Genomic DNA, 16,655 nt, shown 5'->3' on the forward strand with positions numbered 1-16,655 from the left:
CGGCTGGCGGCAGGGCACGTTCCAGCCAGCCTCCCTTCACCCCCGACCCAAGAGTGCCCACGACGGACACCCTGGTGCTGCTCCTCACCTGAGCTTCACTGCCTCCAAAACACCTGTTCCCCCAGTTAGCCAGAAATCAATTGGTCCTAAAAGGTCACATCAGTAGGTCAGCGCCCTCCCGTTGCTCTCAATCAGAAAAGCAGCGGTCTGCAGCTGAAGAGAGAGGCAAGCTGGAGGAGCAGAGCGGAGAGCGTGTGAAAGGCAGGCTCTCCATCCTGGGTGAGGGCGGTGCAGCCTCAGCCACAGTCCAGACCCTATGGTTGAGCGACAATCACAAAACTGGGACACGCTCACTTGGTCCTGAAATGATTCTTTACAAGAAAAAAGGTACAGCGAAGCCCCATTTTTCTATTAATACCTTTTCCCTCTATCTCTCCCTCTCTTTCTCTCCCACCCTCACTATCTGTCAGCCTCCGTTGCTCGTGTGCATGGGGCCCCTCAGAGGGCTGAGGACTGACCCAGAAACCGTGCTTTGTACCAGCCAGGGACACTGCTCTGATTATAGCGTCTGTGATAACCTGTGATACTGGAGCAGCAGTTGCAGAGATGTAGCCTGCAGATATGCTCAAGGTTACATTCAGCCATGGTTAATATGGCATGGGATTATGAATACTGGTACAAGGTGAACAGCATGACTGGCCTTGTATGCCATGAATGTGTGTCCCAGAGGGAGGCAGGGGCAGTGGGTGCTGTGTTTTACCTGGCAGGTGCATGTGGTTTCAAAACAGGCTGAATTCCCATGATGAGATAGTAGATGGCATTCATTCTACAGACACACGCACACTTCTGAAAACAAAAGGAAATATATGAAATAAGACTGCTACACAGGATGGATTGGAACAAAATAATAATACAGCATGTTCGTTTGGAGATACAGGCAAGACAAAGGGTGACACTTGTTTCTTTTTCTTCCACTATAATGTTTCAAAACCCATCACAGATGAGATCACAGAAATCTTAATTAGTACACTGATGAATCACACACTGTAAGGTCAGACTATCTTCTCAATCAGAGAAACAGGTTACATCAACAAAGATAAATTGAAGCCAATTTTATAACAAAATAGCTTTTATTTGATTCAAACTCTGCTCGAGTAAACTGAGAACATTACATGTGTCTGGCACATCCATCGTGTTTAAGGATGCATTATAACTGACCGACGTTGTACCATCGGAAGTTTACACTCTCCCCGAACTCAAATGCGTTGGCACACATGCAGGAACGGCCGGGCTTTAAAGGGCATCGTGTTTCAAAGCCGAGGATGAAGAGTTCCAAAAAATTGGACAGTAGGGAGCAGAAGTGTACACCGCGATGAAATGATTTCATTTTTAGGTTGGAAAAGAAAAAAGAATAAAATTCCTTCACTGCAGATTTGAAAACACAAATCAAGAGGCAAAGACAGTTTTGTACTACCTTAAAGTAATCTGCATCTGTTCGGACTTTTAAAATAAAAAAGCCTCACAAAATGAATATAGTTAATTATCCTTTAAAGCTGTATGCACCTTAAAAAAAAAAAAAAAAAATGCTAGCATTCCGAATGCAGTGTTGATTTCTGGTAGATCAATCCACGGAATTGAATCCCATGATACAACAGTCCTCATGCACACACCTCATTCTTCAGGCTTTGTAGGTCGCTCCATTTATGTCACTATAAACTTTTAGAAACACTTTGGCCACTATTTTAGAGTCTCAAATCTCACACTCATGGAAAGTAATACAGTAATTGACTACACAGGTAGAGTTGCAACTTTTGGCAGATCAATTCGCAGTCCGTAGATGGGAGGATACCTCTTCCATCATACAATGACCGTCTGAATCTCCACCTCTTGTGGGGTGGTGATAACATATTCCTCTTGCTGCTGTTCGATCTCTATTTCCTCCTCTGCGGCTTCCTCCGTGGATACCACAGTGACACTTCCGTCCTCTTCTGTCTCCATGTCGGGCACCGTTGCTAGCAGCGTGCCGTCGCTTATTGCGGATGCCAGCGTCATGGCGACCTGCTCCGTCAGGCTCTCGGGCGTGGCTATGGTGATGGTGTCGCCGCAGTCGGAGATGGTGGCTCCGCCCTCCTCGTTCTCCGCCATGTTGCGCACGATGATCTGGTGGCTGCCCGAGCCGCCGCGCGACTGTCTGACGATACGCTGCACCACTTTCATGATGTGGTTACCCATCTGGACAGGGGAGGAGGTTACCATATATAAGAGAAGGACAGTAAAGAAGATAATGTGGATACAGTTAACAGCAATGCTTTGGTGCAAACAAATCAGCTATAGATCACACACACACAGATGTTCTCATACTGACCTCATTTTGGCTGTCTTGAATTAGTGTAACTTCTTCTTCCTGGACTTCCTCCTCCGTTTGAGTCTGCAAGATGTGATAGAAGCATGGCGAATAAAACAAACGACAAAATCTAGCAGTAAGTTGCTCTAAGCATTAACACATTGTAATTGATTATCCTCTTAAGGACCTGAAATGAAAAAATAGGAGTGAACAAAAAGGACAAACAGACACCAGACATGTGGTCTAAATCTAATCATCAGAAATACTAAATAAAAAGTCCTTCTAGTCTGCACCACTGCACTCTAAAGAGTTCACCACAACACCCCAAAGACATCAGTTATAGTCTTGTGTTTAGAACAAAGTATATGAAGCTTAAATAAATAACCTCCAGCCTTCAGACCTGCACACTAATGCACCAACATTTATCTTCACAGTTTGAAATGAAAGCGTTGTGGTTATATTTAATGAACACAGCTGAATGAAGCAGCTTCAAGAGCATCTCTACTTATGTTAACCCAAGGCTTCAGAAGAAGCATAGTCTTTTTCTAGGCCAACAAACTCTTATATGTCTTCTATAAAAACAAGATGAGTATTTTTGTGTGTTTGTTTAAATTGTGTTTTCCTGATATAATATAACTAAGCTGAATATTGCATTTTTATTCTGAGATTTCTAGTTAACTGTTTCGCTACAGCTCCAATGTATAGCCATAATGTCAGTTCCATGTAACACCTACTAACTAGTGACTGAACTGTCTCCAAAACTTTATTTGGACCATGCAAATCAAGTATTTTTGAGCTGTTATTAAAACGGTGCCCATCAGTCACTCCAATACAAAATAGTGTGGAATACAACAAAACCTTTTGAAGTCGGTGTTTCCACTCTTGTCAATTCAGCCTGCGGTTACTTTTCTCTGTAAACAAATGACAGTTGCAACTGTAGAAATGACCAGTAATTAAGTTTGTGTCTCTTCAATGGCCCTGAGATGTAGTGTGTTTAAAAAAACATAGAGGTCTCAGGCCTAGGACAGCGCTGAGTGACTGGTTCTAAATCAGCACGCATCCATTCCCTGCAGACGTGACCATTTGTGTGAAATTTTGTCTGAAGTTAACCTAAATTGCAAGTCACTTCTTATAAAAAATAAAAGCCTGGGGACAATGTGCTTGAACGAGTTTGATCCCAAAAAATCTCTACTTTTATGATGTGCCCTTGAACACACCTTGAAGCTCTGGCCTCAACACTGCCTCCATGTGGCTCACCTTGATGATGTATTCCTGTGTGTCTGCCACCACAGAGGAGAACTCCACCAGTACAGCGTGAGGATCCTCGGAGATGATGGTTTCAGTGGTGAGGCTTCCCACTGACGTCTGCTCCTCCGTTTCCTCGTCTTGCTGCTCACTACAGTCGTCTTTTTGGCAGCCTCCTGGTCCAAAGGAAAAGATAGTTTTCTTAATCACTGCTGTAAATACCTTTCTTTTTTGTTTTTTTTTACTTTTTGTTGTCCGTCGAGCACACCGACCTTTAGCGCGCATGTGCCTATTGAGCGTGCCGTGCTCAGCAAAGCCTCGGCTGCACTTGGGGCATTTGAAAGGCTTCTCTCCGGTGTGATGGCGGATGTGTCGCACCAGGGAGCCCTTCTCCCTGAAGCCTCTCATGCAATACTGACACACGTAGGGTTTGTCCTCCACATGGGTCCGCTGGTGGACCTGCAAGGCATTCTGGGTAGGACAGAGACACATATTCAGAGATGGAGGGCACTGGAATTTCCTTTCGTATCTCTGAACAACTTGGTGATTGCTAATCTAGCATAGCAGACTGATATATATATTTTTTTTAAATCACCTTGGTCTTGTAACCTTTGTTGCATCTGGCGCAGTGGAAGGGTCTTTCATCCGAGTGGGCCCTCATGTGCTCGCGTACATGTCCCACGGTTTTGTACAGCTTGCCGCACTCGCCACACTTGTACCTCCTCTCGCTAACGTGCACCTCCATGTGTTTCTTCAGCAGGTAACCAGTCAGAAACTCTTTGTGGCAGAGTGTGCACTTAAAAGGCTTGTAACCTATAAAAGAGAAGAACGAAATAATGTATTTATCTTTGAAAAACAACAACGAGATTGTCTTTCAGATTTTTACAAAGTAGAGTAAAATGATTTGAAGAGGGGAGCGTACCTAGATGCAATGGGTCCTCGTTAATAGTTATGAACTTACCCAAATGTCCCTTGACATGAAAGCGGAAGTAGTTCAATCCCTTGAAGGAGCGATTACAGTGTGGACACGTGTGCAATTTCGAGGATGTCGGTTCATCTTCTTCAGCTGCCTCCTGCTAAGGACACATAAGCAGCCAATCAGACATTTCAAAAAATAAAGTTATTTAAGCAAATAATCCCTGCAACACAAGAACCAGATCTGCCAAAAACTGGTGATCAGGTCCGGTTGTCCTGCGAGCGATAAACAACTTTTAGGTTTCTTACCCTTAAAAAAACAAAACAAATACTGTAGATAACAAAGGACTCAAAATATACTATAGAGTAGATCTAACATTCGAAATAATGGCATGCTAACATTTAAAAAGGACAAAGCAATTAAGATAACGTGAAAAAAGTGTTACGTAACCAATGTTTACGCCGTTATAAAAACGTACCAGTCAACCCAAACGTCTCCAATCCTCCTTACCTCTGTCTCCATCTCCACAAACTCTTCTTTGACCAGGACCTCTGTGATGTTCTCATCTGGGCCCAGACAGTCCGACTCCTCCTCCTTATCCATCTCCTCCTCCTCCACCACAGACTCCTCCGTGGTCCCCAGGGCGATGCCAGAGTTGATGATGGCCTGGCAGATCAGGTTGTCTCCTGCTGCTGCGGCCGCGGCCAGGGCCTCCGCCTGAGACTGATCTACCACCACCTGGCCAAGAGACACAGCAGACCAGGCTCAACTCCCAATTGTTTGGCAAAAAAATGCACCAATAAGCACTTTAAACAAAGAGAACAGTGAGTGCTCTGTGTGCATCGTGATCGATAACAGCTAAGGGGTGAAACAATGCACGTATTCGCACGGAGCAGTCACAGTACCGGCACTTCTGTGATTATGGCGTAAAAAGCATTAATGTGGCGTAATGATGCCGAATGTTCACGCTTGTTTTGACTGTGGTGCGGAACTTGCACTTTTATTTGAGGATTTTATTTATTGGCCAACTTGCAGCATTTTTCTTTTTTTCAATATTTATATTTTCATATATTTTATTTGAAACACTCGCTGAGTCTCTGATAGCAAACATGTTTAACTGTTGGTGTTTAACTAATTAAACTGATGTTCCTAATGACTAACAAGCAGTTTTCTGCATTTTTCCTCTCAACTGAGAAACAAACCGACCAGACTTCAAATCTGAAGTATGTACCGAACCGTGACTCTTGTGTACCGTTACACCCCTAGCAACAGGCAGCCCATAATAAGGACTTTGAGCTAAACGTGCACCCTTTTTCCACCCACCTGTTGCTCCTGCGTTGTTCCATCCACCTCCATTGTGAAGTGGACCTCATGAAGAACCTCTTGGGAACTAGCGTCTACCACACTGACCACAGCGGTGTGAGCCTCCACCATCTCCTGCTCCTCTGGCTCATCCTCCACAACCACCACCTCTTGCTGGCCAGCTGCTACAGCCTGTTCATCTTCCACTCCTGGACAATTCACACAGACCAGGCTGTCAGTGACTCAATATCACTTTTGTTAGGAAATTAAAATTAAAATTATAATTGGAGTACTACATAGTCAACCTTTAACTTAAAAATATCCCATCGATAGCTAACTTATTTACTATCATAGATCATATATCATATTAAGAAAGAGAACCAGCTGCCCTCAACACAAAAAACAGCTCCTGACCTTTCTGGACTCCCTCTTTGCTGACCAGAATCTCCTTGTATTGAACGAAGCGGATCTTTTCGGTGCACGGTGTGAGGGCCTTGAGGTGTCTGGTGAGGGCCCCCGACTCTCTGAAGGACTGGCCACATAGGGTACAGCGATACGGCCGCTCATCTGCAAAAAGAGAACAGCAAGAAAAGTAAGTCATCAATGAGGTCAAATTATATATTAGAGGGCATCAACTCAAATACTAAAACAGTCCCAGTTTAATGTCCGTACCACTGTGACGACGACTGTGACGAATCAGGGAGCCTTTAGTGCGAAAGGATGTCTCACATAGGTCACATGAGAAGTTCTTCTGTTCGCTGTGTGTTTTCATGTGAGCCCTCAAGATGTTGGTCTGTTCGGGTGACAACACAACATATTTGAGAAACAACACTAGTGGCAAGATTGAGTGTAACATACCTGCCAGGAACATTTCCCGATAAAATACGCACAAACGAAAAAGAAATGCATGACTCACCGTTTTAAAGGACTTCTCACATAGTTGGCAAATGTAGCGGCCCTCTAGGTTGACTTTGAACCGCCGTTTGTCACCGTCGGCATTGTCGGATATGAATTCTTCAGTCCCGTCCGACTGCTCGTTCACCTTAACCGAAGCGTTTTTCTTCCTCCGACCGCGACCCAACACACTCTTTTTGTGATCTGCGTGTTAAAAACAAGACATAAAAAAAACGTAATTCAACGGCAGATCAAGTGTTTGATACGCAGAAGTTGAAACAATGTTGACTAGAGCTGAAATTAGCAGGTATTTTTCATCTTTCAAGCAAAAATACAGAACAATCACTGATCCCAGCTTCTCAAATGTGTGATTTCTAAATCTTTTTTTGTTGTCATATGTGGCAGGAAACAGACTTGAGTAAAACAAGTAACTATCTGGCATAAATTATCTTCTAACCTGCACTGGGAATTGTTGGCAAGTTTTTTCACTAGATTATTTTACTAATTAGATTTTAGACTTTTTTAATGCCACTCACAATGAAATTAAAGACCAATTTTACAATAACCAAAACTGAACAGCAACAGTTTAACGTTAGAGACAATCAATCTGCCCAACTGTTTACTCATTTAAAATACAAAATAAAATGGCCAGTCATAATCTGTCTCTAAAACAAAATCCGAGAGGTCCCAATTTTACAACCTGACCATATCGTGACCATATTATTCACAGTTTTCAAACGCCACAACAACAAAGGTTCATTAAATCCTAGTGTAAGGATATTTAAGACTTCTCAAAGATGTTTTAATACCAAACGTACTATTTGGATAAACATATTCAAAGCCTCTGAAGACGTATAAAGGATCAGCAGGAAAATGATTTATGGGTAAAATTCACTTGCAAAATGAATTGATAAAAGCTAGTCCTGATGTTGACCCACCTTCGGGGAGCTTCTCTGGTTCCTCTGAGGATGCACCTTCAACAGTTTTCACCTCTGTAGGACTTCCATTGGCTGCAGTAACCTGGGGGGGAACATTTTGGATATCAACATTTGCTCCTAGTCTGCTGCTTATGGCGGTCACTTGTGTATTAACCATAGACTGTGTAGATATAAACCTACACAGTTCATACCTCTAGTTCGGCCTCTACGCGTTTGCAGCTGTTTCGGTGCAGCTTATGCTGGATGAAAGCCTCCAGCGACGAGAACTCGGACTGACAGCGTCCACACTTGTGCACGTCCTCATCTGACAGGACAGAGACAGCACATTTCAGCATGAGACAACAACACACACACAACAAGTACTAGTGCTGCCAGCTACATCCTACATGTTGTCAAACTTTTTTTAGGCTTAGGACTTGCCGTCTTGAGAGAAGCTGCAGCAAGGTAGAAACTAGCTCGTGCTGTTGCTAATCGCAGCTAGCACATTAGCAACATTTCATGATGGAGAGAGTGAGCTAGGCCCCAAACGCAATGTTTGACGATCATTTCGGTCCGTTTTGAGCTGGAAAACAGAGCCTACCTTCATCTCCCAGCGTTGTCTGAATGGTGATGGTCTCGTTGCCGTTCTCCGTTTGCTCACTCGGCTCACTCTCCGTCTCTGCCGTATGATTATTTTCTACATTCATGTCGTTCGAGTTCTCCGTCTCTGTCGCAACGCCGCTGCGAGGAGGGAAAACATGGCGGATTTACGACCGCGTAGTCATAACAACAAAAGGGTGCGTTCGCGTGTACTTTTTCGGTCTTTTTCATCCACAGAAAATAAGAAAACTTGCTTTAATCTTATTTAGGTTTTAAATCACTTATGAAATACTTACAAAATGTTCAAAAAATATTATATACATGGCTTCCATTATCTCATAATCTATTCATTTATGTTATAAATAGATATAATATAGCCTACTAATTGAATCACTTTTTTAATTAGGCCGAGGGCCATATGCATACAACAATAATGCACGTCTCTTCTCTCACAGTCAAAATTCAGCTTATTATAAAATTGACAACATATTCAGTGGTAATTATCCAGTTTACACAGTAGCCTAATGGGCTTCATTTTCTTAAACATTTGAAACATATCCAAAAGCAAATAAGTGCTGGTTCATCAATTTTTTATTTAAACTAGGCTTTAGGCTATTTATGCAGGTAGGCCTAATCTCATTGAGATACGGGGTCTCATTCTCAAGAGAGACCTGTTAGACAAAAGTAAAACAATTACAGACAGACACATTAAATAGCCTACAGAGACAATAAATAATGTGAAACATAATACAACACATCAAATTTGTTTTTGGGTTCTGTTTCTCACAGGGACCACCCATGATAAATGTCAATGAAACTAGGCCTTCTGTCTAAAGTTGACAGTTAACTGATGTGAGGTTCCCTGTTGCATTACTATTAAGGGGAGGGATTTACCATACCATCTCCCAGCTTTCTACCTGATTCTCCATTTTTTTAAATCCTTGGTTTTATTGTTTTATGTTTTCACAATAGTATGAATTCATAGTCACATGAGCCTTTACAATTGATATTGTATGTACAATTGTATGTTTTGTACTTGGAAGGTCCCTAATAGAGGCCATGTATTCAATAAAGAAGAAACATGATTTGCCAACACAGAAGAGCAAATGCAGACCAGTCTAGGAAACAAATGTTCAACAGAAGGGGGACCCCATCCTGGCACAAACAGATGATAGATGTTGTGTGCACAGAACAGGCCAACCGAAAATCACACTATGAGCAAGTTTACATGACACATTTCTTACATGACCATTGTTAAACATTTGTAAATAATATGGATTCAGGAAGACATCTAACAAGTTCAGGAAGAGAACTGTGTAAAACACAGGCCTAACAACCACAGAGGAGGCAAGACAGCATTCACACATATAGGCCTATAGAAACAGACACAGAGGGAGAGGGAGACAGAATAACTTAAAAGAGCATGCAAAGAGTATAATGAGGAGAGGTAAAATCTAATTCAGGAAAATTATCCCGAAGAGAGAGAGAGAGAGAGAGAGAGAGAGAGAGAGAGAGAGAGAGGACTTGGGACAACTGATGGTCCAACACAGAGAACATGAGTGAAAAACGATGAGAAAACTAGGGAGGAAGAGAGTTTTTATTTGCCTGCCACAACATGAGGGAATCAGACCCAATTGAGCTACTATAGCCTAATTGTATTATTATTTGGTATTGTCATTATTATCATTGGTATATTTTATTATTAATGTATGTATGTATTATACGTATATATACTACACCCTGGCATGTCTTTTTTGTCGTTAAATTGTTTATATTTTGTTCTGTATTGGCTGAATCAAGGACATCTATTCACGACACCAAAGTAAACAACAAAACACTTTACGGCAGTAAGTATGGCTTCTGTCTTCAGCGGTGTGCTGCAGTTGACAGACTTGGATGATTATATCACCCCCTCTCAGGTACTGAAAAGCATTTCTAACATGTTACAACATAATAATATGTTATAGTATATGTTAACGCTAATGGTTCAGTTCACATGTAAAAGCAGACGATAGTATAATCGTACTGAAATGTCGAGCATGTGTAGGCTACTGACCATGGTACTGACCGATATCTCTAAGTGTCATCGAGAAATCCCTCCCAAAATTACCTCAACCATTTTTTTGTCTTCATGTCTTCACCAAGGCTTATCTTAATACAATGTAAACTCACTGGTTTAACTGTTACTAATCACAAACATTGCTCACGTTGAAAATATTGCATGTGTGTCAAGGTTTAAACTGTTAGCTTGGTGCTAATGCTAGCAGTGATCTAACAACAACGAAGTAGAGGTTAGGTAATACTTTAGTTTTAGTGAATAACAGACCAATTAAACTGAATCTCAATAGGCAATACAGTAGTGCAGCTTGATTCACCGTCCAAATGGTCTTTTTGAATGTCCTTGACTGTATAGGTTTAGGTTATTACAATTTGTTTTACGTTTTTCTACTGGCCCCCTCTGCAACTGCACAATTTTGAATTCTCCTACAGTGACCTCTCTCCTAAACTCCATATGACTTCCCTGGCTGCTAGCTCCATAAGGTTACATATTAACTATGCCTAAGTAACACATGTACAGCCCCACTTCAAAAAAATACTCAACTATCCCTTTAAATGTTTGTCTTGATTCATGTAGTTTATCTTGCATTGCATTTTATTTTGTTTTTATTATTCTCTTTACTTTGTTGTTCTGAAGCAGTTCTGTCAGGTGCCTTTTGATGTTAAACATGATTTCATATTGCTATATTTATAATACTCAATAGGCCTGGGCAATATGGAAATTGTATGTTATGATTATCCTGGCAAAAAGAATGGCCTTCAGTCATGGTGACAGGTTTAGGATTTAGGAATGAATGGAAAGATGCAGCTCCTTCATGAGGAAATAAAACAAATCAGGAAATTGGTGTAGGATTTTACGTAAGCGAGCTAAACAGCCTTCTCAAGTCACTCATGTGTGTGATTGTCACCCCAATAATGGAAATGAACCACAATTAACTCATTGTTAATCATTATTCATCCTGATTTTTGATCAATCCTCTCATCCTCTTATATCATGTGTTGTTTCTGTTCTGCAGGAATGTGTCAAACCTGTCAAACTAGAGAAGAAGCCAGGTAAATCTGTGGCCAAAATTCAAATAGAAGACGATGGCAGTTACTTCCAAGTCGACCAGGTGGGTCCCGTTGTTCAGTCAAAAACCTGTGTTAAAGCTCCCATATTATACACTTTTCGGTTCTATTATACACCATATTATATGGTCTTAGTGGTCCCTAATACGTTTTTCTTTAATTGTTTGCTGAAAAAAACTTTCAGATAATTTATTGTACTATGCTGATGTTCAGCTAATCTCACAATGGCCTATTTTTTAAAAAGAGCTGCAGCTCCCCTCGTAAATATACAATCTTTGAGCTCCCCCCGGACCCTGTCCGGAAGCGAAGCCAGATACGCCTCGCCCTCTGTCTGTCAGGGCCGTGGACCAATAAGAAATAGGGGTGTGGGCTGCACAGTGGAAGCTTCTGGCTTTCCAGTTTGTGAGGTCAGAAACGAGGAGAATTCTGACTGGAGTATATTGGGGGGGAGGGGTGGGGGTTTCAGAAAGGGGGAGAGTGAGCAAAAGAGATTGTTATTTTTTTTTATATTTTGGCAGTCTCTAGGCACACCGTGGACCCATGGATATGTTAGAACACATTTAAAAAGTGCATTTAGCATAATATGTGACCTTTAAGTAAAATTGTGGAACTATTAATTAGATATTTAATTGCCTTCAATGCATTTTGCGCTTTGTTTGTAGGATGGTGGGAAGCAGAAGCTGGAAAAAGCGAAGATCACACTGAATGACTGTCTGGCCTGCAGCGGCTGCATCACCTCCGCTGAGAGCGTCCTCATCACGCAGCAGAGCCACGAGGAACTTCTGAAAGTGCTGCAAAATAACAAGGTAGAGATACGTAGATGTATTGTGTTTGATCATGCATTTTGGGTGTCTTTTGGTATTCACATAATGCGTGGTTTGGACTGGACAGGATAATGAGACAGAGCAGAAGGTGGTTGTGGTGTCGGTGTCGCCGCAATCCAGAGCGTCCATCGCTGCACACTATGACCTCAGCAGTAGTGAGGCAGGAAGGAGGCTCACTTCTTTCCTCAAAGGCCTTGGTGAGCTCAAATATTCCCCTTTTCCTTTCTATTTACAGTACTGTGCAAAAGTTATAGGCAGGTGTGAATTTTTTTTTTGAAATATAAGAATGCTTTTAAAAATATAAATAATAATTGTTGATTTTTATCAATTAAAAAAAATGCTAAAGTGAGGGAACAGGTTTGTTATACTGGATAAGCAAGGTCTCTCCCAGACAAATATATTCCAAAGCAGACTGGTGTTTCAAGATGTGCTGCTTTTTTGATGAAGAACAAAGAAACGGGCAACATTGAGGATCATAGACACAGTGGTCGGCCAAGGAAACTTAGTGCAGCAGATGAAAAACACATCATGCTTATTCCCCTTCAAAGTGCCATCAAACTTCCGTTTTTGAAAGTAGTCTTAGTTAACAGCATTTTCAGTCACACCCACCCAAACACTTTTGCACAGTACTATACATCACAAAACCAATCGTAAAGCCGCAAATGAGAAGGTGGAGGTAGGCAGGAACAGTCACTCACTTCTGAAGATTATTATCACCATTGCAGGAGTTCATCATGTGTTTGAAACCAGCTTCAGCCGGACCTTCAGCCTGCTGGAGAGCCAGAGAGAGTTTGTGGAGCGTTTCCAGAGGAAGGAGCAGGACAGTAAAAGTCTGCCCATGATGACATCGGCCTGTCCAGGTATTACACTAACAAGTTCAACCATCTATGTATATGTATAATATTGTAGGGCCATCCTCATAAAAGCAAAATGCCCACCCCTCCAAAATGTGTTTACAACATAAATATTAAAGAAGAGGGAAAAACAATAATTCTATTCATCACTTATTATTTTGATTACATTTAAAAGTTTTATAAATAAGAAGCTCTCAGTTTTTATTTTGTAGACTAACATATTTGGATGACTGCAATGTGAAACTGTGTATTAAATTAGATGGCAACAGTATGACATTAGAATAATAAAGCATCTTGGATGCAATGGAATATTGATGTATACACTATAGATCACACTGTGCTCCTATGTGTTTTGTTCAGGTTGGATTTGCTACGCAGAGAAGACACATGGGGAGTTTATTCTCCCGTACATTAGCACCACTCGCTCCCCCCAGCAGATGATGGGTTCTCTGGTCAAAGGCTATTTTGCAGAGCAACAGGTAGTGGAACAGCTGCAGTTCCAGATATAGCAGTCAGAACGGTGGACGCTAAAGCTAAAGCCATTTCACTTTTCATTGATTCTTGCTGGAGTTCACTTCTGAATGACTGTGTGTTTGGTGTGTGTGTGGTTAGGGATTAAGCCCACAGCAGATCTACCACGTGGCAGTGATGCCCTGCTTTGACAAGAAGCTTGAGGCCTCGCGGTCAGACTTCTACCTGGACGAAGCCGAGACTCGAGAAGTGGACTGTGTCATCACCTCTGGTGCGGTAACCACTCTCACGATACTTGTTGTGTTTATGAACATGTTTGGTCTTCTCTCTTATACTTTTCACTGTCTCATACAGGAGAGGTTCAGAAAATGCTGGAGGAGAAAAATATGTCTCTCAATGATGTGGAACCTGCACCCCTTGATACAATGTAAGTTCTGTGACGTTTGGTCTCTTTTAAAGGTCACCTATAATACAGGTTTTTTTTTTCATAGTTTTTCAACATTGATATGGGTCCCCAGTGTGACCACAGATCCCCCCAAAGAAACCTAGCAGTTAGATTCCTCCGGCAGTTAGATTCAGGGCCAATCAGGGCAGACTGGGCTTTTTGAAAGGTGGGACCTCAAAAGACAGGGTCTAAAACAGAGCGTTTCAGACATAGGCTGAAAGAGGGGATTTAGCAATGGCACTGTGAGAAAAATTTAAAGATGTTTTGGAGACTACACCATGAAAACAGTTTCTAGTAGAAACCCAAATAACAGTTCTGAACCTGAAAATTAGCAAAATATGTGCCCTTTAATACAAGCTACAGCATGAATTTCCAGAGGAGAAGGCAAACTCACACACTATGTTATTCTGGAACCAGGTTCAGCAGTGTGAATGGGGATGAGTTCCTGAGCCACGCTGGGAGCGGGTCAGGGGGATACCTCCATCATGTCTTCACCTACGCTGCCAAGCATCTGTTTGGGGAGGAGGTGAAGGAGCTCTCCTACAAGACCCTCAGGTGAGTCTGTCTCAACAGCTCTCCAAAGCTCGGCTGCTTTTATGACGCCTGCAACAGTCAAGCTTGAAGGACAATTCATTCTTTCTCGAGTTGAGTTCAATTATCCCAAGATAGCTTTCCTTGTAGGTCATTCTTTATTTTTATTTTTTTAATATTTTTTGGGCATTTTTATTTTTATTTTTTATTTTTTTAAGATATTTTTGGGCATTTTTATTTTTATTTTTTATTTTTTTAAGATATTTTTTGGGCATTTTTATGCTTTATTGATAGTGCAGAGAGACAGAGGTGAAATGGGGCAGAGAGGGGAGTGACATGCAGAGAACGACCGCGGGTGGGAATCGAACCCGGGTCTGCTGCTGGGCCAGGCCCGGGAGGGGGACGCCTTACCAACTGAGCTAAAGGCGCCCCCCTTTTTGGGCATTTTTATGCTTTATTGATAGTGCAGAGAGACAGAGGTGAAATGGGGCAGAGAGGGGAGTGACATGCAGAGAACGACCGTGGGTGGAAATCGAACCCGGGTCTGCTGCTGGGCCCGGCCCGGGAGGGGGACGCCTTACCAACTGAGCTAAAGGCGCCCCATTGTAGGTCATTCTTAATCATACTGTCACTCAACCAAGGTCGTGGCTCATTACTGCTGTTTTTGAGGTTTTAAGTGTGCAGGCACTTGTCCTCATGTGGTATGAAGATATCAACCTAACTATGTTCCCCCACCTCAATCCTTCTGTCACAGGAATAAAGACTTCCAGGAAGTGACGCTAGAGAAAGACGGCAAAGTCCTGTTGTGCTTTGCTTCTGCGTACGGCTTCCGCAACATCCAGAACCTGGTGCAGAAACTCAAGAGGGGGAAGTCGCCGTACCACTTTGTGGAAGTCATGGCCTGTCCATCAGGTGAAGTGAAAAAGCATGACAAAGTGTTATTCAGAAATCACATGCTTGTTACATAGCTTCATAAATGAAAGCTATACAGCGCAGTGTTCAGCCACTTCTGGGGAACTTAACAGAATTTAAAAAGGCGGGCAATTCAAACACATGCATGGAGCTGTGAGGTGGATAACTGAAGAGCACAAGTTGCACAGTAGTCACACTCGCACTGCTCAACTGATCTAATGTTTGCAAGCAACTTAAAGCGATTTATCCAGCATGTTTTCCTTTCATAACCAGGCTGTCTAAACGGTGGTGGACAGATGAAGCCCTTACCTGGGCAAAGCGCAAAGGAGCTTCTCCAGAAGGTTGAGGAGCTCTACCAGTCGGAGCGCCCCCTGTCTCCAGAAGAGGACGTCCGTGTGGCCGAGCTGTACCAGTCCTGGCTCAGCAGCGTAGGGGAGGAGAGAGCCAAAGAGCTGCTGCACACTCAGTACCACACTGTGGAGAAGATGACAAATGGCCTCACTATGAAGTGGTGAAAAACACTTCTCCCACCATTATACTTTTTGTGAGAGGCATCTTTCGGTGACGACAGAACCGTCCAAATATGTGTGGCCATTTCTGTCTCTCTTCAGAGAGAAGAGAAGGTTTGTTGGACAAGTGGAATATAGTAAGATCTGATTTATGCCTGTTAACCTTTTGAATCACTTTTGGCACTTTTTTGTGCCTGGAAAAGAAGAGCAGGTTGTAGGTAATGGACACAATGATGACGCCAAGCCAAATCATGTATATAGTCTGACAATTTGCCCGTATGCTTCAGATTGTCCATTCAAATGCACATAATAGTAAATAATTAGTTTGTGAGAAAATGTGAGTGGAAATAACGCAAAGCAAAATATAATCATTCCTTGTTTTAACCTTATATATTGAAAAATAAAGACATTATTTAATTTTGTCCATTTGTTTTATGTAAGTTCTTTTAGAAAATGTGAATAGAAAAAGTACTAAATACTGATTTAGAGTGATAGGTTTCATTGAATTATCTATTCTATCCATAAATTCTTCAACCACTTTTTGATCCCGGCTCTAACATACATAACATAACCAGTTAGTGTCCAGGATAATGAAGTTTATTACAACATACGCTACAATAACATTTGTATTGAGATTTGAAGCTATAGGCTACTTCTAAAGAATAACTAAACACAGCCACTAGGTGGCGCCATCCAGCTCCTTTCCTCATATTATTGTGCCATAGGCTTGTAGTGATCAGTCTGGCCTGTTTGCTTTGCTTCTCT

At 42.0% G+C, this 16,655-nt stretch overlaps 2 protein-coding genes across 4 annotated transcripts; one reads left to right on the plus strand and one right to left on the minus strand.

Moving 5' to 3' along the window:
• Positions 1–1,136: 1,136 nt before the first annotated feature.
• On the minus strand, positions 1,137–8,350 carry e4f1 (E4F transcription factor 1). Of its 3 annotated transcripts, none has more exons than XM_080044652.1 (14): positions 8,220–8,350; positions 7,831–7,943; positions 7,640–7,721; positions 6,724–6,905; positions 6,480–6,600; positions 6,222–6,374; positions 5,829–6,016; positions 5,016–5,243; positions 4,551–4,662; positions 4,185–4,402; positions 3,862–4,060; positions 3,602–3,765; positions 2,366–2,428; positions 1,137–2,232 (listed from the first exon to the last, which is right to left on the minus strand). In XM_080044652.1, the coding sequence occupies exons 1-14, from the start codon at positions 8,323–8,325 to the stop codon at positions 1,858–1,860; spliced, it is 2,304 nt and encodes a 767-aa protein (XP_079900778.1). In that variant the 5' UTR covers positions 8,326–8,350; the 3' UTR covers positions 1,137–1,857. The 3 variants fall into 3 exon arrangements, with proteins under 3 accessions (XP_079900778.1, XP_079900779.1, XP_079900777.1); XM_080044653.1 differs by having other exon boundaries at positions 3,602–3,762; positions 4,551–4,665; XM_080044651.1 differs by having other exon boundaries at positions 4,551–4,665.
• A 1,721-nt stretch (positions 8,351–10,071) lies between these two features.
• Positions 10,072–16,259, plus strand: narfl (nuclear prelamin A recognition factor-like; the record flags this gene model as incomplete). Its single annotated transcript, XM_080044661.1, has 11 exons — positions 10,072–10,137; positions 11,293–11,388; positions 12,007–12,150; positions 12,236–12,365; positions 12,894–13,028; positions 13,383–13,501; positions 13,635–13,764; positions 13,848–13,920; positions 14,356–14,493; positions 15,224–15,381; positions 15,655–16,259. The coding sequence occupies 11 exons, from the start codon at positions 10,072–10,074 to the stop codon at positions 15,894–15,896; spliced, it is 1,431 nt and encodes a 476-aa protein (XP_079900787.1). The 3' UTR covers positions 15,897–16,259.
• Positions 16,260–16,655: the final 396 nt, after the last annotated feature.

Source organism: Ammodytes marinus (assembly GCF_949987685.1).
Source record: "Ammodytes marinus genome assembly, chromosome: 16".
Classification (NCBI taxonomy): Eukaryota; Metazoa; Chordata; class Actinopteri; order Uranoscopiformes; family Ammodytidae; genus Ammodytes; species Ammodytes marinus.

Excerpts from the sequence above, each read along its gene's own strand:
- e4f1 (XM_080044651.1), bottom strand. The coding sequence starts at position 8,325 with ATGAATGTAGAAAATAATCATACGGCAGAGACGGAGAGTGAGCCGAGT. Across the intron at positions 7,722-7,830 it reads GCGTAGAGGCCGAACTAGAG|GTTACTGCAGCCAATGGAAG; the intron begins GTATGAACTGTG and ends GTTCCCCCCCAG. Across the intron at positions 6,601-6,723 it reads GTGAGAAGTCCTTTAAAACG|ACCAACATCTTGAGGGCTCA; the intron begins GTGAGTCATGCA and ends TCACCCGAACAG.